General features: G+C 41.2%; 1 protein-coding gene across 5 annotated transcripts in view; it reads right to left on the bottom strand.

Annotated features, from left to right (window-relative positions):
- Positions 1-18,720, bottom strand: part of tjp2a (tight junction protein 2a (zona occludens 2)) — a 143,005-nt gene that overhangs the window by 57,812 nt on the left and 66,473 nt on the right. For all 5 annotated transcript variants that reach the window (XM_059974721.1, XM_059974719.1, XM_059974718.1 and 2 more), the window contains 6 exons: positions 16,926-16,979; positions 15,588-15,712; positions 10,282-10,384; positions 4,513-5,134; positions 2,234-2,337; positions 489-642 (listed from right to left, as the gene is read on the bottom strand). In XM_059974721.1, the coding sequence (XP_059830704.1) occupies positions 489-642; positions 2,234-2,337; positions 4,513-5,134; positions 10,282-10,384; positions 15,588-15,712; positions 16,926-16,970 (1,153 nt within the window). In that variant the 5' untranslated portion in view covers positions 16,971-16,979. Of the gene's footprint in view, positions 1-488; positions 643-2,233; positions 2,338-4,512; positions 5,135-10,281; positions 10,385-15,587; positions 15,713-16,925; positions 16,980-18,720 lie in introns of those variants that run through there.

Below are 18,720 nucleotides of genomic sequence, written 5' to 3'. Positions count from 1 at the left end.
ACATTTGAAAGTTACATGAATTTTTTTTTTAAAAAAAGCAAATCACATTGAAGCAGCAATTATTTAACAAAAAGATTTTGCAAAGTAATTGCTGGATAGGTACATTGGTAGTAGGGGTATGGTCCCAGTGCAGGTTAACAACAGTAGGCAGATTCAATGGTTTCAGCATGGAGTAGATGGGATGAAGGGCCTGTTTCTGCACTGTACTTTTCTATGACTTGATAACTAATGATGGAGGAACTCAATAGCCATTACCAAGACTGCTAATAGTGAAGTGATTCCCTTTCAAGTAAATGAAGAAAAGTAAATAAGCAAGAGGTCAAAAATGGAGAAGTACAAAAATGTTAAATGTTATAAAACTGGACAAGTTTACAGAGATAGAAGGCAACAAGGACCTGGAGAAATTTCCAGAAACTTTAAAATCGATCTATTGATGTTGGAAACGAAGATTAGCACGTTCAGCAGCAAAAGAGCTTATATTGCCTCACCTTCTGAATCAGACTCACTGTCATCCATAGGCGGAATGCTGATCAGTGTTTGCTTCGCATCTCTTTGCACAACAAGCTGGAGCTTCCCTCGTGACCGTTCAATTAATTTTCGGGCATCAGCCAGGGACATGTTTTCAGTGACTGTCCCATTGATCTGTTTGGGTAGAGGCAGTAACAGTCAGCGAATAAAGCCAAGGTTATAATTCTCTGTTGAATTTGACAATCGAAAACCAAATCCTAGAACGATAACACCCGTTTATCGTGCAGTTACTAAGCATCCAGATTAACCAATCAGTGAGATCAAAGTAAACTGGCACCAGAGGCTGGTCAATACACACTGTTCTCCTTTTGTCAGCCTCCCTGTTAATTGTTTTAATTGGGTTATTTCTCAAATATTATGTACAGCTCTCAGTAAATTTAAGTTTTTTTGTGTGACTGCTGCCTGTATGAGGTTATGTGCCTGTAACTCTGCTGTAAGTTTTTCATTGCACCTGTGCACATGACAAACTCAACTTTGACTTGCTAGGCTTGTACTTAACTACAGTCGGCCCTCCTTATCCGTGGATTCCGCATGCGCGGATTCAACCAACTGCGGATCGGGAAAACCCGGAAGTTCTCTCTCCAGCACTCGTTGTTTGAGCATGTACAGACTATTTCTTCTTGTCATTATTCCCTAAACAATATAGTATAATGACTATTTACATAGCATTTACATTGTATTAGGTATTATAAGTAATCTAGAAATGACTTAAAAGTACAGGCAGTCCCCAGGTTACAAATGAGTTCCATTCCTGAATCCGCCTTTAAGTCGGATTTGAAGTCGGAACAGGTACATCCGGTATTATTTAGCGTCAGTTAGTCAAACGTTTTTCTTAGTATATAGTACATATTTTACCTTTCCATGCATACAAAACACTTAAGAAACATATGTATTTCAATAATTTATCCACTGCATTGCTTAGTAATAATTGTAGCTTTCATCGGGGCAGGGCCTTTCACATTCTCCACTAAAATTGTTCCGATCATTGACCAACTGCAGCTTAATGCTTTTCCAGTGACCGATGGCATTTCACCTCTTTCCGATGGCTTTATTACTTCCACCTTATTTTCAATCGTGATCGTGATTATTTTTGTGAACAGAAACACTGCGGATTCAGAGCTGCACTGCCAGGTACTAATGTCCACCACAAGAAGACATGTTAAATAAGGTTCAGGGTTCCACTGGGTCCTAAACACCACCGCACTAGACAGGTTAAGTAAGGGACTTGAGCATCCGCAAATTTTGGTATCCACGGGGGGGGGGGGCTCCTGGAACCAATCCCCCACAGATAAGGAGGGTCAACTGTACTTGTTAATTCCCATCACAGAGAGTTAAAGTGAATATTTAACACTGATAACTAGATATAATCTACCTCCAACGAGTGTGTATCTCCTTCTTGCTTAGAGTAAATACTTGATTTTGAAAATGCCATATTTTAAAATTTCCTACTTTTTCCATTATTCAGCAACTGTTTTCCTCCGTATCAGATAGATCCAGAGAGAATAAAGAAACTTCAACCCTGAACTCTTAAGAGATGCCACTCTGACCAAAACACCTGAGCAAAGTTTATGGAGTACAACTTTGGAAGCAGGTTGCACCAAACTATCTATTACTTCTGTAAAGTTTTACAGTATTCTGACCCAACATACATTCTGCAAACTATGATCTCATTTGTCTTTAGAACAGGCAATTAAAAACAACTTACCTTGAGAACGATATCCCCTTCATGTAAGTTTCCATCCTTGGCGGCCAACCCTATTCCAGTCATTTCTTTGATGAAGATCTGGCTGCCTAATCGAAGGCCATATTCTAGTAGACAAGATGTACAAAGACTTTAAAATGGTTAAAAGCATACCAATTCAATTTCACTTTGTTCTTATATTACTTAACCCTGCCTCTCTTGGTCTCCAAGAGTTGTGCAGACATTGGCTTAATTGTGGACTTTACAAAGGGAACACGCAAAATGTTGGCAGGTTCTGGCCCAAAATGCCATTTGCTCATTTCTCTCCTTAAATGCAACCTGAACTGCTGAGCTTGTCCAGCACTGTGTGGGGAGAGAAAAAAAAATGTTCCTCCCTTTTCCTCTTCTTCTATTCCCCACTCTGGCCCCTTACCTCTCTCACCTGCCAATCACCTCTCCAAGTCCCTTCCTTCTTCCCTTTCTTCTCTGGTTCATTCTCCTCGCCAACCAAATTCCTTCCTCTCCAGTCCTTTACCTTTCCTACCCAACTGGCTTCACCTACAATCTTCAAGCTATCATCCTTCCCCTCCCTCACCTTTTTATTCTGGCATCTTCGCCCTTCCTTTCCAGTCCCTATGAAGGATCATGGCCCAAAACATTGACTGCTTATTCATTTCCACAGAAGCTGCCTAACCTGCTGAGATCCTCCAGCAATTTGTGTGTGTTGCTCAAGATTTCCGGCATCTACAGAATCTCGTGTTCAGGAAGGGGAAGCTGGGAGCACACACCAGTCTTCATTGAGGGGTCAGCAGTGAAAAGCGTGAAAACTTTTAAGTTCCTGGGTGTCAACATCTATGGATCCATCCAGGGCTTAACTCATTGATGTATTCATGAAGATGGCACACCACCATCTCTACTTTGTTAAGGGTTTGAGGAGATTTGCTATGCCAACAAAGACTCTTCTGCAAATTTCTATAGGCATATGGTGGAGAACCCTCTGATGAGTTGCATCAGAGCTCCATCATGGTCACAAAGCTCCCCACCATTGAGTACATCTTTAAAAGGCAACATGCATCATTAACAACCCTCGCATTCCGAGACATGCACTCTTGCCATGAATGAAGAGGTATAGGAGCCTGAAGACCCACAACTGACAATTTTGGAACTTCTTCCCTCTGCTGCCGTCACATTTCTGAATAGTCCAAGAACACTGCCTTGTTACACTTTTTATTCCATTATTTTGTAATTAATAACTTTACACCTTTACAAATAAATTTTATATCATATAAGACAGACAATAAACTTGATTCTGATTCATTGAGGCAATTTCTACAACATTGATAGAACATTTCATTACAATTAACCTTTTTCCTACTTTCCCAGAGGAAATCATTTTGCATTTTTAACCATATCACATAATTCTTTCAGATTTCCGCCATCTCAGTAGATAACCTTCGCCTCTACAGCCCACCAGCAATAGAACACTGAGAGAATTTTATGCCTTCAAAATAGTCAAGCCCAGGCTTCCATGCACATCATTTCCTAACAAATTAACCATCATGTAGTATACTTCAAAATGCTCAATTTTAATGTCCCACCTTCAGTTTATAAATTAGTCCCTCACTGGCTACTGTGGCTCCACCTTCACAGACTTCATATCCAAAATTCCACCATGAATCATCTGTTTTATGATGCTAACTTTTTGACCAAACCTTTGGACATTACATTTGTGCCAATGTATATCAGTCAAAGTTTATTTCCTAATTCAGCTGTGAAGCCCCTTTGGGGCTTGTATTGTATGTAAAAAATGCTGGGTGGATGGAAACTTATTGGTTAATTCAAAATGTAAAGTAAATGTGTTTTAAACTTCTGCATTGCTGACTCAGTTTTTGGCTTTGAATTTCAGTTTTAAGCTGTACCATCTTCATCATGCAAATCACTGCTGAAGTTGACTAGAAAGGGCTAAGAAAATACAGTATGTGGCAAGTGTTCAATTAATGCTGACTCAAATGACAAATTAAATATCTGCATAAAAATATTGCAATGCTTTTCAGCATCTGGATCTGTGTCTCAACCCGATCTAACTACTTCAATTCCACAATTATTAATTACTTTAAAAGTTCTCAGAATGCATCTGTTAAAATTTAACAGATCGCAATCAGTGACAAGAGCCTGATATTTCTAAAAGAGCACAGTGCTTCAACAACCCTTCCCTCTTCAACAACTCTCCACCCTGAACATTTTTAGACACTTTTTTTCCCTAATTAATATCAGATAACAATTGGAAATTCTTTTTTCCTCACCTTCATTTTCTCTGCTCTTAACCAGCATAACTCTGTAGGGTTTTGGAAGCCCCCGATCATTAGAATAAAGAGATGCTGGTGATGGGCTTCTGGATTTGAGTCGATCACGGCTCGAGGCTCTTGCTGGGATCTCTTGGGCTCTATTACGACCCCGATCCTCATCATATTTCCTTCTACGACCTCTGTCACCTCGCTCGTAGGCGTCATCATAATCCCGGTCCTCTTCGTACGCCCTTCCCCGGATTCGGTCACCATGTTCATAAGCTCTATTGTGTCCCTGGTCTTCATCATATAATCTCGCCCGCCCAGGCCCTTCACGCCCATAGTTTCTCTCGTGACCTCTGTCGTCGTCATATATCCTCCCCCTGCTGTGATCCCTGCTGCGACTATGCTCTCTATTCTGGTCTCTCTCATAACTCCTGCTGCGCTCCCTATCTCGTCTGTAGCTTCTGTCTGGGCTATAGTCTTGATTGTAGTCATATCCTCTGGGCCCACCGTCACTCCTGTCGCTCTGGATACTGTGCTCGCTTCTGCGATCGTAGTCATCAGCCGCATCGAAGGACCGATTCTCAGGCTCAGTCACGGGCTGCCGAGCTGGGACTCTCCGAACCCTTTTCACTGTCTGTTAAAACAACAACGAACAAAAAGGCCATCACCATTTGAGTCAGTCATCAAAAGCACCACCCCACAACTGAACAACTGTCAGTCACAATGTCAGATAAATTAAAGGAACAGTTGTGTTGTCACAATGTTACTAACACTTATAATCCAGATGCAAAAGATGACGTCCCACCAAAGCAGCTGATGAATGCAAATTGTGAATTAAATGAATCTGAAATAAAACCAGGCCTCAGTAATTAGTTTGTTATCATTAACTTTAGTTCCCAGCAGCTTAGAGACCCACAGAAACATGATCCACTCTCAACGGCTCTTAGAAACACCCTGGAGAAGAATGGGACAGTGGGGGGGGGGGGGGTAAGAAGCAGAAAGTGAGGAAAATAGAGAAGGAAAAGAAGAGGAAAGGGACTTGAAAGTGGGATGAAGGAGGTGGGGAGACAGCAACAGCCTGAGGAAGCAAGGAACACAAGTACAAATGAAACAAATCTTCTTGATCTGAAGGTCCATTTTTGAAAAGCCTTCTTACAAAGAAAGGTGGGAGCATAGTCTTTAAGTATTCTCAAGCAGAGATAGATAGCCCACAGTGGAGTTAAGTTTATGGCCACATCAGCCATTATTTTATTAAATGGAGGAGAAAGCGTGAAGGTCCAGATGACTTATTCCTGCTCCTAGTTCTTACACTTGCAAGCGAAAGAGAAGATGGTACAGTAGAAGGGATGAGAGGTAGTGGAGGCCAGGGATATGCTTATCCATATGTACGTGATCAGAGTGCACCTTGTCCCCAAATGTCTGGAACCTCCTTGCAACTGAACCAAAACCTCACTCTATAAAGTCCATGGGTTAGATGGTGTGCAGAAGGAACTCACACGCAGGTTTCATCCAATCCTCAGACTCGGAAAGGAATCAAGTAATCACTGATTCAGAATAACTGCTCCAGTAGAATAGTTAGGATGGGCCACAAACGCTCACCTTGATGGTAATGTTCAAAATAGATATTTGCAAAAAAAATGGCAAAGGAGCATTCGGAAAAACATTGAAAATCAGTAAAGGGTTTTACAATAAGCATCAAGCTACAGCTTGAGCCAGATGCTGAATTAGTCATGTGAGGAACATACCCCTCCAAAAAGATGTGCTGTAATCTTGATTATACTGCACCTACACAGCTACAATCCATTATATACTAGGGTACAGAGGGTCCTTCATCATGAGAGACCAAATAGAACATGAAACCAGCCCAAGACATGGCTGGAAAAGAAAAATGATTGGCAAAACAGGCTGGAAGAACTGAATGGTTTCTTTCTGGCATGTGGTCCTATGGAAAATTTATGGATGACAAAGCGGCTTCAAATCTATTAAACAACAGTTTTAATAATTCATCCAGCAATTAACTTGCGTTTTTATTTTAAAAGATAAAATGTCATGCAAAGGGTTAAATTTGTGGCAACACGTTAGGGTGACAAAAAACATTCTGCCAAACCAGCTGTAAAATAGTGGAGAAAAACTAAAGAAATGGAAAGATCATGCCGCAGGGAGAAAAACCAAAGGGGCAAGTGCCATTGAAAAGCTCAATGTGTGTTCTAACAGGAGTCCAAAACATACCATATATTTCACTGACAGGAAAATCATCCGCTATAACGTACAGTTTAAAGATCAGAGTCTAAGTAATCAGGGGTGACGTTAGGAAACAAGAGGGTAACAGAAATTTGGAATTCTTCCAGAAACTGTAATAGTTACTAGTTTATCAATTTTAATCCTAACTTTATATCCCTAGATTTTTCAATTAATCACATGGATTTAATCATAGATTAGACATAATTTGAATAAACAGAATCAAGGAATTGACCAGTATCCTTCTTTCTAGGTTCTCAAGACTTCCACAGGCATTGTCCCAGCTTTATATGTTCCATCATTTGGATATTTTAGTCATATTGCACAGAAACAGGCCCTTCAGTCCATATGATTATCAATCTACCAGTCACATGCATTCTATTGTTACCACATTCCCTTCAATTCCAACCTAACTCTTTCCTCCTCTTCAAAACATCATTCTCTGAACATTTCACAATATTTCCCAACTTGGCTTGCTGTCAAATACTGTCCTATCAATTGTTACTTACCAGATGACTGAACACTGCAGTTGGGGACAGAATGCATTTTATCCTTGCTCCAGTTCAACAGTCAAGAACACAAACTAAGCTAACCTTTAACGAGAACCACATTTAGATGGTAAAAGGTGGCTTCTGACTATCTCAGTAATGGCACTTAATGGCCATATTTCACCAGAGGGCAAGGAAACAGATGATCATTATTCAGCTTTCTCTAAATGACTGGAACTACTATGCAGTATTCAATTTCAATATACATTAGATTCCAGTTAACTGGGACACATCACGACCAGAACATCTTAACCCAATTAAGCAACAGTCTCAATTAGCCAAAGTTACACGGAAATAGTTAAAACAGACTACCATTTAACTGAGTAACAGTTTAGGCATTTAAATAAAATACAGAACAAAGTAGAATACTACCAATACCTCTACAGTACTGTAAAACTGTGTACAGTCGGCCCTCCTTATCCACGGGGGAAATTGGTTCCCAGACCCTCGCAGATACCAAAAAACGTGGATGCTCAAGTCCCTTATTCAACTTGTCTCAGTGTGGTGGTGTTTAGGACCCAGAGGAACCCCGGACTTTATTTAACATGTCTCCGTGCAGTGGACATTAGGACCGGGCGGTGCAGCTCTGAATCCGCAGTGTTTCTGTTCACGAAAATAATCATGATCGCGATTGAAAATAAGGTGGAAGTAATAAAGCGATTGGAAAGAGGTGAAATGCCATCGGTCACTGGAAAAGCATTAGACTACAGTTGGTCAACGATCGGAACAATTTTAATGGAGAATGTGAAAGGCCCTGCCCCGATGAAAGCTACTATTATTACTAAGCAATGCAGTGGCTAAATTATTGAAATATGTATGTTTAAGTGTTTTATATGCAAAGAAAGATAAAATATGTACTATATACTAAGAAAAACATCTGACTAACTGACGCTAAATAATACCGGATGTACCTGTTCTGACTTCAAATAGGACTTATAGACAGACTCAGGAATGGAACTCATTCATAACCCAGGGACTGCCTGTACTTTTAAGTCATTTCTAGATTACATATAATACCTAATACAATGTAAATGCTATGTGAATAGTTGTTATACTGTATTGTTTAGGGAATAATGACAAGAAAAAAGTCTGTACATGCTCAAACAACGAGTGCTAGAGAGAGAACTTCAGGTTTTCCCGATCCACGGTTGGTTGAATCCGCGCATGCGGAATCCATGGATAAGGAGGGCCGACTGTATTAGTTCCTAATATTTATTGGCAAAAGAATTCATTAGCCACGTTCTTTTGATTGACTTTCAATGAACAAAATCAGTGCAAAGACTTAGTGCACTGCCATGATTGAATGCTTTTGACTACTTCATCCTCCAAATCTTCACTTTCATTATGACATTCAAGATGATTGGTTATACCTTTGTAATCCATAACTTGGCGTTAAGAATTACAATGGTCATGCCTGGCATCTCCAAGCCTGAATGCTTGAAACCACAGCAAGTAAAACAGTTCTGAATTGTGTTACTGCTTATTTCTTGGCAACTATCAGCGACAAAATTCACTGTTTTTGTGAACACAAACACACGCAACTGACACTATTTAAGATCCGATTGCTCTAAGTACCATATAGTGTTTAATAGCCACGCAAATGCATGTGACTGACGCTAGGTAGAAACTGCTAAGTGGCATATCATTCTAATTAAATGAAGGGAATCCCAGCTCCTTTCTCGATTTAGATTTTTGTTCCTCAATAGTTGACCCAAATAAACACTGCCCCAATTAACCGATGACCCAGTTAACTGGAACCCACTGTATTTAATTCTACTCATTAAAATGTTTCAATACCAAAGCACATTTTTAATCAAGCTGACACTAGATATTTGGGAGCACGCAGTCTCTGACCTTATTTGACTTTAAATAGTAAATAGGATAGTTATTTGAAAAAGACAAGGGGAAAGAGGAATATTATTGCACAATGGGCAGAACTGCATTTTCCTACTCTGCAAATTTCTCAGCAAGTACAACAAGGAAGGCATCGGAAGAGGATGTAAAGCAATCAACCACTGCATTTTCCCAGCAGACTTTTACAAAGAAAGATCGATAAGTCATCATTCACTGACAAGCAAAATGGGGCAAGATTCTGACTGGACAGTCTTAACTGTGGTTCACCGGATTTCCAGCATCTGATTTCCTCCAGCAACAAGCCTGTGACGACACAGGAAATGCACAAGATGTGGCAGGGAGAGATAAAGTAATGAAGAATGCCGGGGGAAGGGAACGCAGACCCACAGGATAATCATACACTGAGAAATGTGACAAAAGTAGTCTCACAAGCTACTTCTTTGAACATTATTAAATTTAAACTTGCTACTGACAGTTAACTCATATGCTAAATCAATGCTAATAATTGCATTATAGTCACTAAAATGGTGTTGTTTATATATGTATAAAATCATTATTTTTATGTGGAATGCTCCAGTAGATCAGTGAAGAGAACTTGTTTAGAAAGGATTACCATACTCAAACACAAGGTCAATCTGAACAATTTAAAGCAGGCTGATGAAAAGCACTCAAAGAAACAAACCATACACGTTACCACTATTAACTAAAAACTGATATTCTGGCAGTTACTAAAAAAAAATCACAATCAGAAACCTGCGCTAATGTAGTTTGAAATTCTATGTGTTCACAGAAGGTAGATTTTCCACAATATGATGAAAACAGACAGGAAAAGCAGAAATTATTCTTTAAGCCCTGCAGAATGAGAAGTTACTCAGCCCGTGTTTAATATCATCAAAGGACTTTCAAATTAATGAAGGACAGGAATGAGCCATATGTGTTTTTTTTTAAAAAAAACAATCCATGTCTTTGAGCTAATTTCAGAATCTAGATTTTCATTATGCTTTATTTAATTATTTGACCTCAAATATCCACAGGTACAGAGGTGGGATTTCAACACCAGTCATTTAGACCTGCAAATCAATAGCCACATGTGACATGAATGAATCATCAATTACAGCAAGTATGAATCAGCAACACTTACTATTTGGGCTACTTTCCCACATTTTCTTAATTGCTGCACAGCATAGGAATGAAGCACATTTTCCATTGGACAGCCGTTAACACTGACAACCCGGTCATTTTCACTGAAGGAATAAAAAAAAGTTCTGTTAAAGCCAGCTGAAATAGACTCAGAAATATTCAATGATTTAACTTTAACACCTGGAACAGTTAAAACACCATTCACAAATCTAAGTTGCGGTTGATCTGTACTTGAAATATTGGATAGCTTTTGGTTTGCACAATATCAGCCTCCAGAAATATTAGTTTCTAAATGAACTAAATGCTTCAGCTGTGGCTCAGTGGGTAGCTCTGCTGTCTGAAGACTTCAATTCACATTCAGAGGCTGAAGCACAAAATAAAGTGGTCAACACCACTGAGGAAGTGCCACATTGTATTCTCATGACATGATAAATCTAGTGGATGCATCTCTAATTAACACAAATAAAATTTCATGGTCACTATTATATGCTCATTGAATAGTGGGAGATTTCTGCTCAGTTACCTGGTCAACATTTACCCGTTGATCAACTTCACCAAACAGACTATGAGACAACCAGCTGCGGGAGATTGCTGTCACAACTCCAACATTGAAACAGCACTACATTTCATTGGCTGTAAAGTGCATTTGGTCATAAAGGCTGCAGTAAAATTCAGAAATAATAAGGCAACAAATGAAACTTACAATTTGTCATAATACTTAAGTGATTACACTTTTCGGGAAATGTAAAATAGTTGAAAAAAGCCCATTAATCCTAGGCTAAAAATTGTTTTAGCAATCCCAGTCACTGGAAGCATTTCACCATTTTTTCAGCACAAGTACAGTAACTCAATTATTCCTGAGTCATTGTGGGAGCAGCCATTGTGAGTGGGTGCAGAGATCAGGTTTTGGCTCATAGACGCTTTGGCTTTGGCAAGGGCAGCGGACTGGAGTGATGATGGCGCTAAATGGCAACTCCTTCACTTGCATCTTCAGAAACAGCTCTATTTCCATCTTTAATATCTTTACTTTTCCCTTTCAGGGTTCTTTTGAAGACCCTGACCTGAAGTTGCTGACTACGGTTCTTTGCGGGAATGGGACCCACTTGTGGGGTTTCATAACTGGCCATTATTCGGCACACCAAGGACTCAGCCTAAGTATTCGGCTTGGCTTTGGAAGCCTAGGATCCTGGGCCTCCGGAGTCGGGCGGACCGAGAGTCGGTGTCACGACAGGAGACCCATGTGTTGTCGGGGGGAGTCGGAATATCTGCGGCTGTGTGCCCAGACTCATGATGTTTGGGCACAGAGCTTGAAAAAACGCGAGGTGGCAGACTTTTAACATCGTAAACCAGCGAGTTGCTTGTTGTTTCCCTGCTCGTTGTGAAAATGGAGACACCTCTTTCTCCCTTATTAGAGGGAGAGGGAGACACACACACACTTTGGGTAACTGCAAGTCTGTGTCTTTGCTGTTGCCTTGTTGATGCTTGACTGCTCGGTGGCGGGTGCTGATGCTTTTTTGGCCAGTGGGGGATTGTTGCTTGCTGTCACTTACGCACGGGAGGAGGGTAGCTGGTGGGGGGGGGATCTTTGGGGTTCTAACATCTGACTGTCATTCATTCTTTGGAGCACTCTGTTTTTGTGGATGGTTGCGAAGAAAAAGCATTTCAGGATGTATGTTGTATACATTTCTCCGACATTAAATTGTACCTTTGAAACTGCAGGGGGATTTTATTTTGCTTATTTTTGCTTTCTTATTGCACAGTAGAGCAGTGGGGTTGCCAAGCAGGACAGTGGAATGCAGGATGTGGGAAGGGAGGGAGAGTTCCAGTGTCTCTGATGACTATACTTGCAGGTGTACCTAGCTACAGCTTCTTTCATTCTGTGTTAAGAAAGTGGAGCTGGAACTGGACAAATTCATTCCGGAGGCTGAAGGATCGATCGACAGGACATGCAGGGAGTTAGTTTAATCCAAAGGTGCGGGACACAGGTAATTAAGTGACCAACAGGAGGGGGAAAGTGGGGAAGGGCTGCTGGTGCAGATCATCACTGTGGCTGTTCCCCCACAACATTAGATATGCCACTTTCAATACTGTTGGGGAAGGGAGGATGATCCGGCAGAGGAAAACCACAGCATTCAGGTCTCTGGTGCCAAATCTGGCTCTGTGGCTCAGAAGGGAAGGGGGAAGCAGTAGTGATAGGAGATTCTGTGGATGCAAAAGAGATATCCGTTTGGTATGTCACTTTCCAGGTGGCAGGGTCAGGAATGTCTTGGATTGGGTTCACAGCATTCTAAAAAAAAAAGGTGGGGGGGAGGGAAGAAGTGAGCAGCCTGAAGTTGTGGTACATATTTATACCAATGACAGGAGTTAGGTAGAAAGCTGAAAAGCAGAACCTTCTGGGTAGTAATCTTTGCACTGCTACCTGTGCCAAACACCAGTGAGGGTAAAAATAGGATGATCCAGCAGATGAATGCATGGCTGAAGAACTGGTACAGAGGACAGGGTTTCAGATTTTTGGATCACTGGGATCTCTTTTGGGGAAGGCATGACCAGTCCAATAAGGACAGGTTACACCTGAACCAGAGGAGGACCAATATCACTGTTGGCAGGTTTGCTAGAGCTGTTAGGAAGGGTTTAAACTAATTTGTCAGCAGGATGGCTACCAGAATGATAGCTGGAGCAGCTGGTGTTCCAGCAGATGCAGTGTATAGAGACACTATGACGAAGGACAGACAAATAATAAAGAAAAATTGCAATCAGTGGGTGAGCTGAAAAATAACATGGGAGGAAAAAAATCAAAAAGGATGATGCTTACAGGTGTTGTATTTGAATGCATGTAGTATATGGAATAAGCTAGATGATCTTGTAGTGCAGTTAGAAATTTGCAGGTATGATGCTCTGGGCATCTCTGAGGTGTGGCTGAATGAATATCATATTTGGGAGCTTAACATCCAAGGATACACATTGTATCAAAAGGACAGGCAGGTGAGCAGAAGGAGTGGGCTGGCTCTGTTAATAAAAAATTAAAACAGATCTTTAGAAAGGGGCAACAGAGGATCAGAAGATTTAGAATCTTATTGCCATTTGTTTCAAGGTAATTATGGAAAAGGATAGGTCTGGTCCTTGGGTTGAGATTCTAAATTGGAGAAGGGGCAACTTAGATGGCATCAGAAATGACCTGGCAAGTGTGGATTGGGACAAGCTCTTTTCTGACAAAGGTGTACATGGTAAACGGGAGGCCATCAAAAATGCAATTTTGAGAGTACAAAGCTTTTTCTATGTGACTGTCAGAATAAAAGGCATGGATAACAGGTTTGGGGAACCTTGTTTCTCCAGAGATATTAAGGCCCTGGTTAAGGGGAAAAAAAGACATTCACAGTAGGTATAGGCAGGTAGGAACAAATAAGGTACTTGACTACAGAAATGCAGAAGAACACTTAAGAAATCAGGAGAAGGCACGAGGTTGCTCTTGCCATCAAGCTGAATGAGAAATCCAAGGGCTTTTACAGGCATGTCAAGAGCAAGGGACAGAATTGGTCCTCTGGATGATCAGAACTGTAATGTATTTGTGGAGCTAGTAGAGATGGTGGAGATCTTAAGAGGATTTTTTTTTGCATCTGTATTTACTCCGAGAGACAGACAGAGTCTATAGATGTGAGGAAATACAGCAGCAAGTTCATGGACCTTATAGAGTTTGTGGAGGAGGAAGTGTTTGCTGTCTTGAGACAAATCAGGGTGGATAAATCCCCAGGGCCTGACAAGGCATCCTCTTGGATCCTGTGGGAGGCAAGTGCTGAAATTGCAGGGGCCCTAGCAGATATACTTAAATCATCCTTTGTGAAGGGTGAGGTACCAGAGGATTGGAGATGAGCTAATGTTGTTCCACTGGTTAAGTAAGGCTCTAAGAATAAGGCAGGGAATGATAGGCCAGTGAGCCTGACATCAGTAGTACCAAGTTACTGGAACGTATTCTAAGAGACCAGATTTACAAGTATTTGAATAGAGAGGGATTGATTAGGGATAGACAGCATGGCTTTGTGCAAGGTAGATTGTGTCTAATCAACCTGATAGGAGTTTTTTGGGGATGTTACCAAGGAAGTTGATGAAGGCAGTGGATATTGTGAACATGGACTTCAGCTGCTTGGCAATCAAGATGAGATAGTAAATTAGATTATACGTTGGCTCTGTGGGAGAAGCTAGAGAGTGGTAGTAGATGGCTGCCTCTGACTGGAAGCCTGGGATTAGTGGAGTGCAGCAGGGATCGGTGCTGGGTCTGTTGTTGTTTGTCATCTATAAGAACAATCTGGATGATAATGTGGTTAACTGGATCAGCAAATTTGCAGATGACACCAAGATCAAGACAGACAATCGAAGCTTGAAAAAAAATGAGTTGATGTAATTTAATGCAGCCAAGTGTGAGGTATTGCTCTGTGAAAGAACCAATCAGGATAGATCACACAGTGAGCGGTAGAGCACCAAGCAGTGTGGTAGAATAATGGTAGTAGAATGCAGGTCCATTATTCATTGAAAGTGGCGTCACAGGTAAATTAAGAAAGCTTTTGTCACATTGGCATTCATAGATCAAAGTACTGAGTATAAGAGTTGGGGTGTTATGTTGAAGTTGTATAAGATGCTGGTGAGACCTAGTTTGGAGTATGTGCAGTTTTAGTCACCTACCTACAGGAAAGATGTAAATTTTCTTTGTACTCTTTCAATCTTATTTACAAGGATGGTGCTGGGTCTTGAGGACATGAGTTATAAGGAAACTGGGGAGACTCTGCTGCTCGTCAAACAATCCCATTGATTCTTTCATTCCTAAGATTGCATAACATTTCAAAGATAAACTCATTTACTGTCACAGGTACCAAGGTAGAGCCAGAAGCCTTGTTTTGCATGCCACCCATACAGAACATTGCATCATCACCAGTACATTGAGGAAGTACAGTTACACACAAAGTGCTGTGCAAGCGGACAATAAGGTGCAAAGCCATGAAGCAGCAATTTGAAAAGTCAAGAGTCCCACCTTGTGGAACAAGATGCCTGATAATAACAGCTGGCCTTCAGCTTGGTGGTATATGGTTTCAGGCTTTTGTGTCTCCTCCCTGATCTGATTATGTCTCACAAGTAAAAGAGAGATCTTTGGGATTCTGTTTCAGAATTGGAACTTGAACACACAAATTTCTGAAAACCTTGCCCACTGAGTCAGAAGATGTTTAAAACCAAACAGAGCAAGTCAAATTGAGAGTTAAAGTTTTGCAGAGCAAAAACTTCATCTAGAAAGAGTCTTGACGATCAGGTAGTTTTACTCACTGAAGTAACCCATCTGCTGGGCCCCCTTCCAACACATCAGAGATGATGATTGAAGTTTCACCGTTCTCAAAGTTGGGGTTATCTTTTCCACCTGAGACTGCTATACCTAATCCTCGCTTGGAGTCCTGTGAAAGAGTGAAAGAACAATGTTTGCATATTTAGTTAGATATTTATTCATATTGAATTTTTAACAATTAATACAAGAACAGCTCTCAAAGAAAAATCTTACAGATTTTAAAAAAATTTGTTTTAAGTTGCTTCATCCACCGAGCAGCCACATGCTAATTGTTATGGATATCCAACACTATAACTACTAGTGACACAAGAGACTGCAGTGGCTGGAACAGAAATGATGCAAAGTGCTGGAGGAACTAAGCAGATCAGGCAGCATCTACAGAGGGAAATGGAGAGCCGATATTTCGAATTGGAACCCATCTGCAGTGCAGTATCTCAAATGGACCAGCGTGATTGGGCCAAAGTTTCATGTCTGGATAAACTTAGCAACATCACTCAACTTCCTTTATATGAAAATTGAATAGGTGTTTAATAACACCATCTACATTGAATGGGACAAATCCAATTCCATTTGATGAAGACAAACACAGGCTTACATATTAGTAGAAAACAATATTAAAGTTAATTGATCCACATCTGGTTTTGTTTTTTTTTTAGAAGAAACTTCTTTCAAAGTACTATGTTATCAATCCAGTGAAATGAAGATTTATCCAAAATATCTGTGGACAGACATACCATTTGAAAATGTTTTGACTATCAAAAGAATATTTGTCAACTGCAGAACTAAACCAATTAAAAAGGCAACACGAGTGAATCTGCAGATGCTGGAAATAAATAAAAAACATAAAATGCTGGCAGAACTCAGCAGGCCAGACAGCATCTATGGGAGGAGGTAGTGACGACTTTTCAGGCTGAAACCCTTCATCAGGAGTGAAGTAACATGGGATGGTCAAGGGGGGGATAAGAGGTGGGGGGAGGGATGAAGTAGAGAGCTGGGAAGTGATAGGCTGGGGAGAAATGGTCTAGGGGGAAGGTGGAGAATTATGGGAAATAAAAGAGAAAGAAAGGTAGGGCTGGGGGGAGATTATAGTGAGGGGGGAAAGGAGAGAGAAAGAGAACCAGACTAAAATTATAGATAGGGATGGGGTAAGGGGGAGGGGCCCCACGGGTATCAACGGAGGACACACACACACAATGCCACACCAAGAATATAAATTGTTAATTTTTTTAAAAAAGTCATAGATGAATGAGACAGACATTCACACACAGGAGTTTGCATGACCATCCATTTATATAGTGTTTAATTACCCAAAAGAAACTTACTTTTTGTAAAGTCACAGTGAACTGCTCCCATATCACTTCTTCCATGACTGTGGCCTGTGGGAAAACAACAACTGTTTGTAATACTCATGACAGTTCTTACAACACAATAGACATTTGTCCTACTTATGCTCTAGATAAGCCTCGACCTGCCCTTCCTATTTCACCACATCAGCAAACCCTTCTGTTATGTCCTTCTCCTGTGGTAGACAGCAGCTACAGGGAGGTAGTCACCCCAAGGCTACAAGAGGCAGATAAATGGGTAACTGTCAGGAGGGAAGGGAGAACGCCTGATAGTGAGGAGCATCCCTGTGGCTGTCCCTCTCAACAATAAATCATCCATTTTGAGGGGGGGGGGGGGGGGGGGGAAGCAACCTTACCTGGGGTAAGTAACAGCGGCCATGCCTCTGGCACTGAGTCTGGCCCTGTGGCTCTGAAGGGTAGGGAACAGTAATAAGAGTACTAGAGGATTCTATAGGCAGAGGGACAGATATGCGATTCTGTCGGCACAAAGACACCACGGATGTTAGTTTGCCTCCCAGGTGGCAGGGTCTGCAATGTTTCTGAACGTGTCCACGATATCCTGAAAAGGGAGGGTGAGCACCCAGGACTCGCGGAACATATTGATACCAATGACATAGGTAGAAAAGGGAGGAGGCCCTGAAAAAAAAATACAGGGAGTTAGGAAGGAAGCTGAGAAGCAGGACCTCAAGGCTAGCAATCTTAGGATTGCTGCCTATGCCATGCAACAGTGCGGATAGGAATAGAATGAGGAGGCAGATAAATGTGTGGCTGAAGGATTGGCGCAGGGGGACAAAGATTCAGATTTCAGGATAATCGGAACCTCTTCTAGGGCAGGTGTGACCTGTTCAAAAGGGATAGATTGCACTTGAATCCGAGGGGAACCAATATTCTTGTGAGTAGGTTTACTAGAGTCATTGGGAGTGGTTTAAACTAATGTGGCAGGCAGATGGGAACCAGTATGATAGAGCTGAGGATGAGGCCGCAAGTTTACAAGTAGATGATGGATGTAACATGCATGTGAGGAACGGCAAGCCAATGATTAGGTACAAATGCAGACAGAACAAAGAGTCCATTTGTACCACAGAGGTAAAATTCAAAAGGACAAAAAATGCAGGACTGAAGATGCTCTATTTAAATGTGCACAGCATTCAGAATAAGGTTGATGAACTCGTGGCGCACTAGATATTGTTCAGTATGATGCTGTGGGTATCACTGAGTTGTGGCTGAGAGAAGACCATAGTTGGGAGCTTTACATCAAAGGATATACTTTGTATTGAAAGGACAAGCAGTATGGCATAGGCACTGGTGTGATTCTGTTGGTAAGAGATGGAGTTACATTTTTACAGACAGACAGACATACTTTATTGATCCTGAGAGAAACTGGGTTTTGTTACAGTCGCACCAACCAAGAATAGTGAAGAAATATAGCAATATAACACCATAAATAATTAAATAATAATAAGTTAATCATGCCAAGTCGAAATAAGTCCAGGACCAGCCTATTGGCTCAGGGTGTCTGACACTCTGAGGGAGGAGTTGTAAAGTTTGATGGCCACAGGCAGGAATGACTGCCTATGACACTCAGTGTTACATCTCGGTGGAATGAGTCTCTGGCTGAATATACTCCTGTGCCTAACCAGTACATTATAGATTGGATGGGAGACATTGTCCAAGATGGCATGCAACTTGGACAGCATCCTCTTTTCAGACACCACCGTCAGAGAGTCCAGTTCCACCCCCACATCATCACTGGCCTTATGAATGAGTATGTTGA

This window comes from Hypanus sabinus, chromosome 7 (genome assembly GCF_030144855.1).
Source record: "Hypanus sabinus isolate sHypSab1 chromosome 7, sHypSab1.hap1, whole genome shotgun sequence".
Classification (NCBI taxonomy): Eukaryota; Metazoa; Chordata; class Chondrichthyes; order Myliobatiformes; family Dasyatidae; genus Hypanus; species Hypanus sabinus.
Note: the sequence above shows the minus strand (reverse complement) of the source record. Positions and strands in the feature narration are given on the sequence as shown.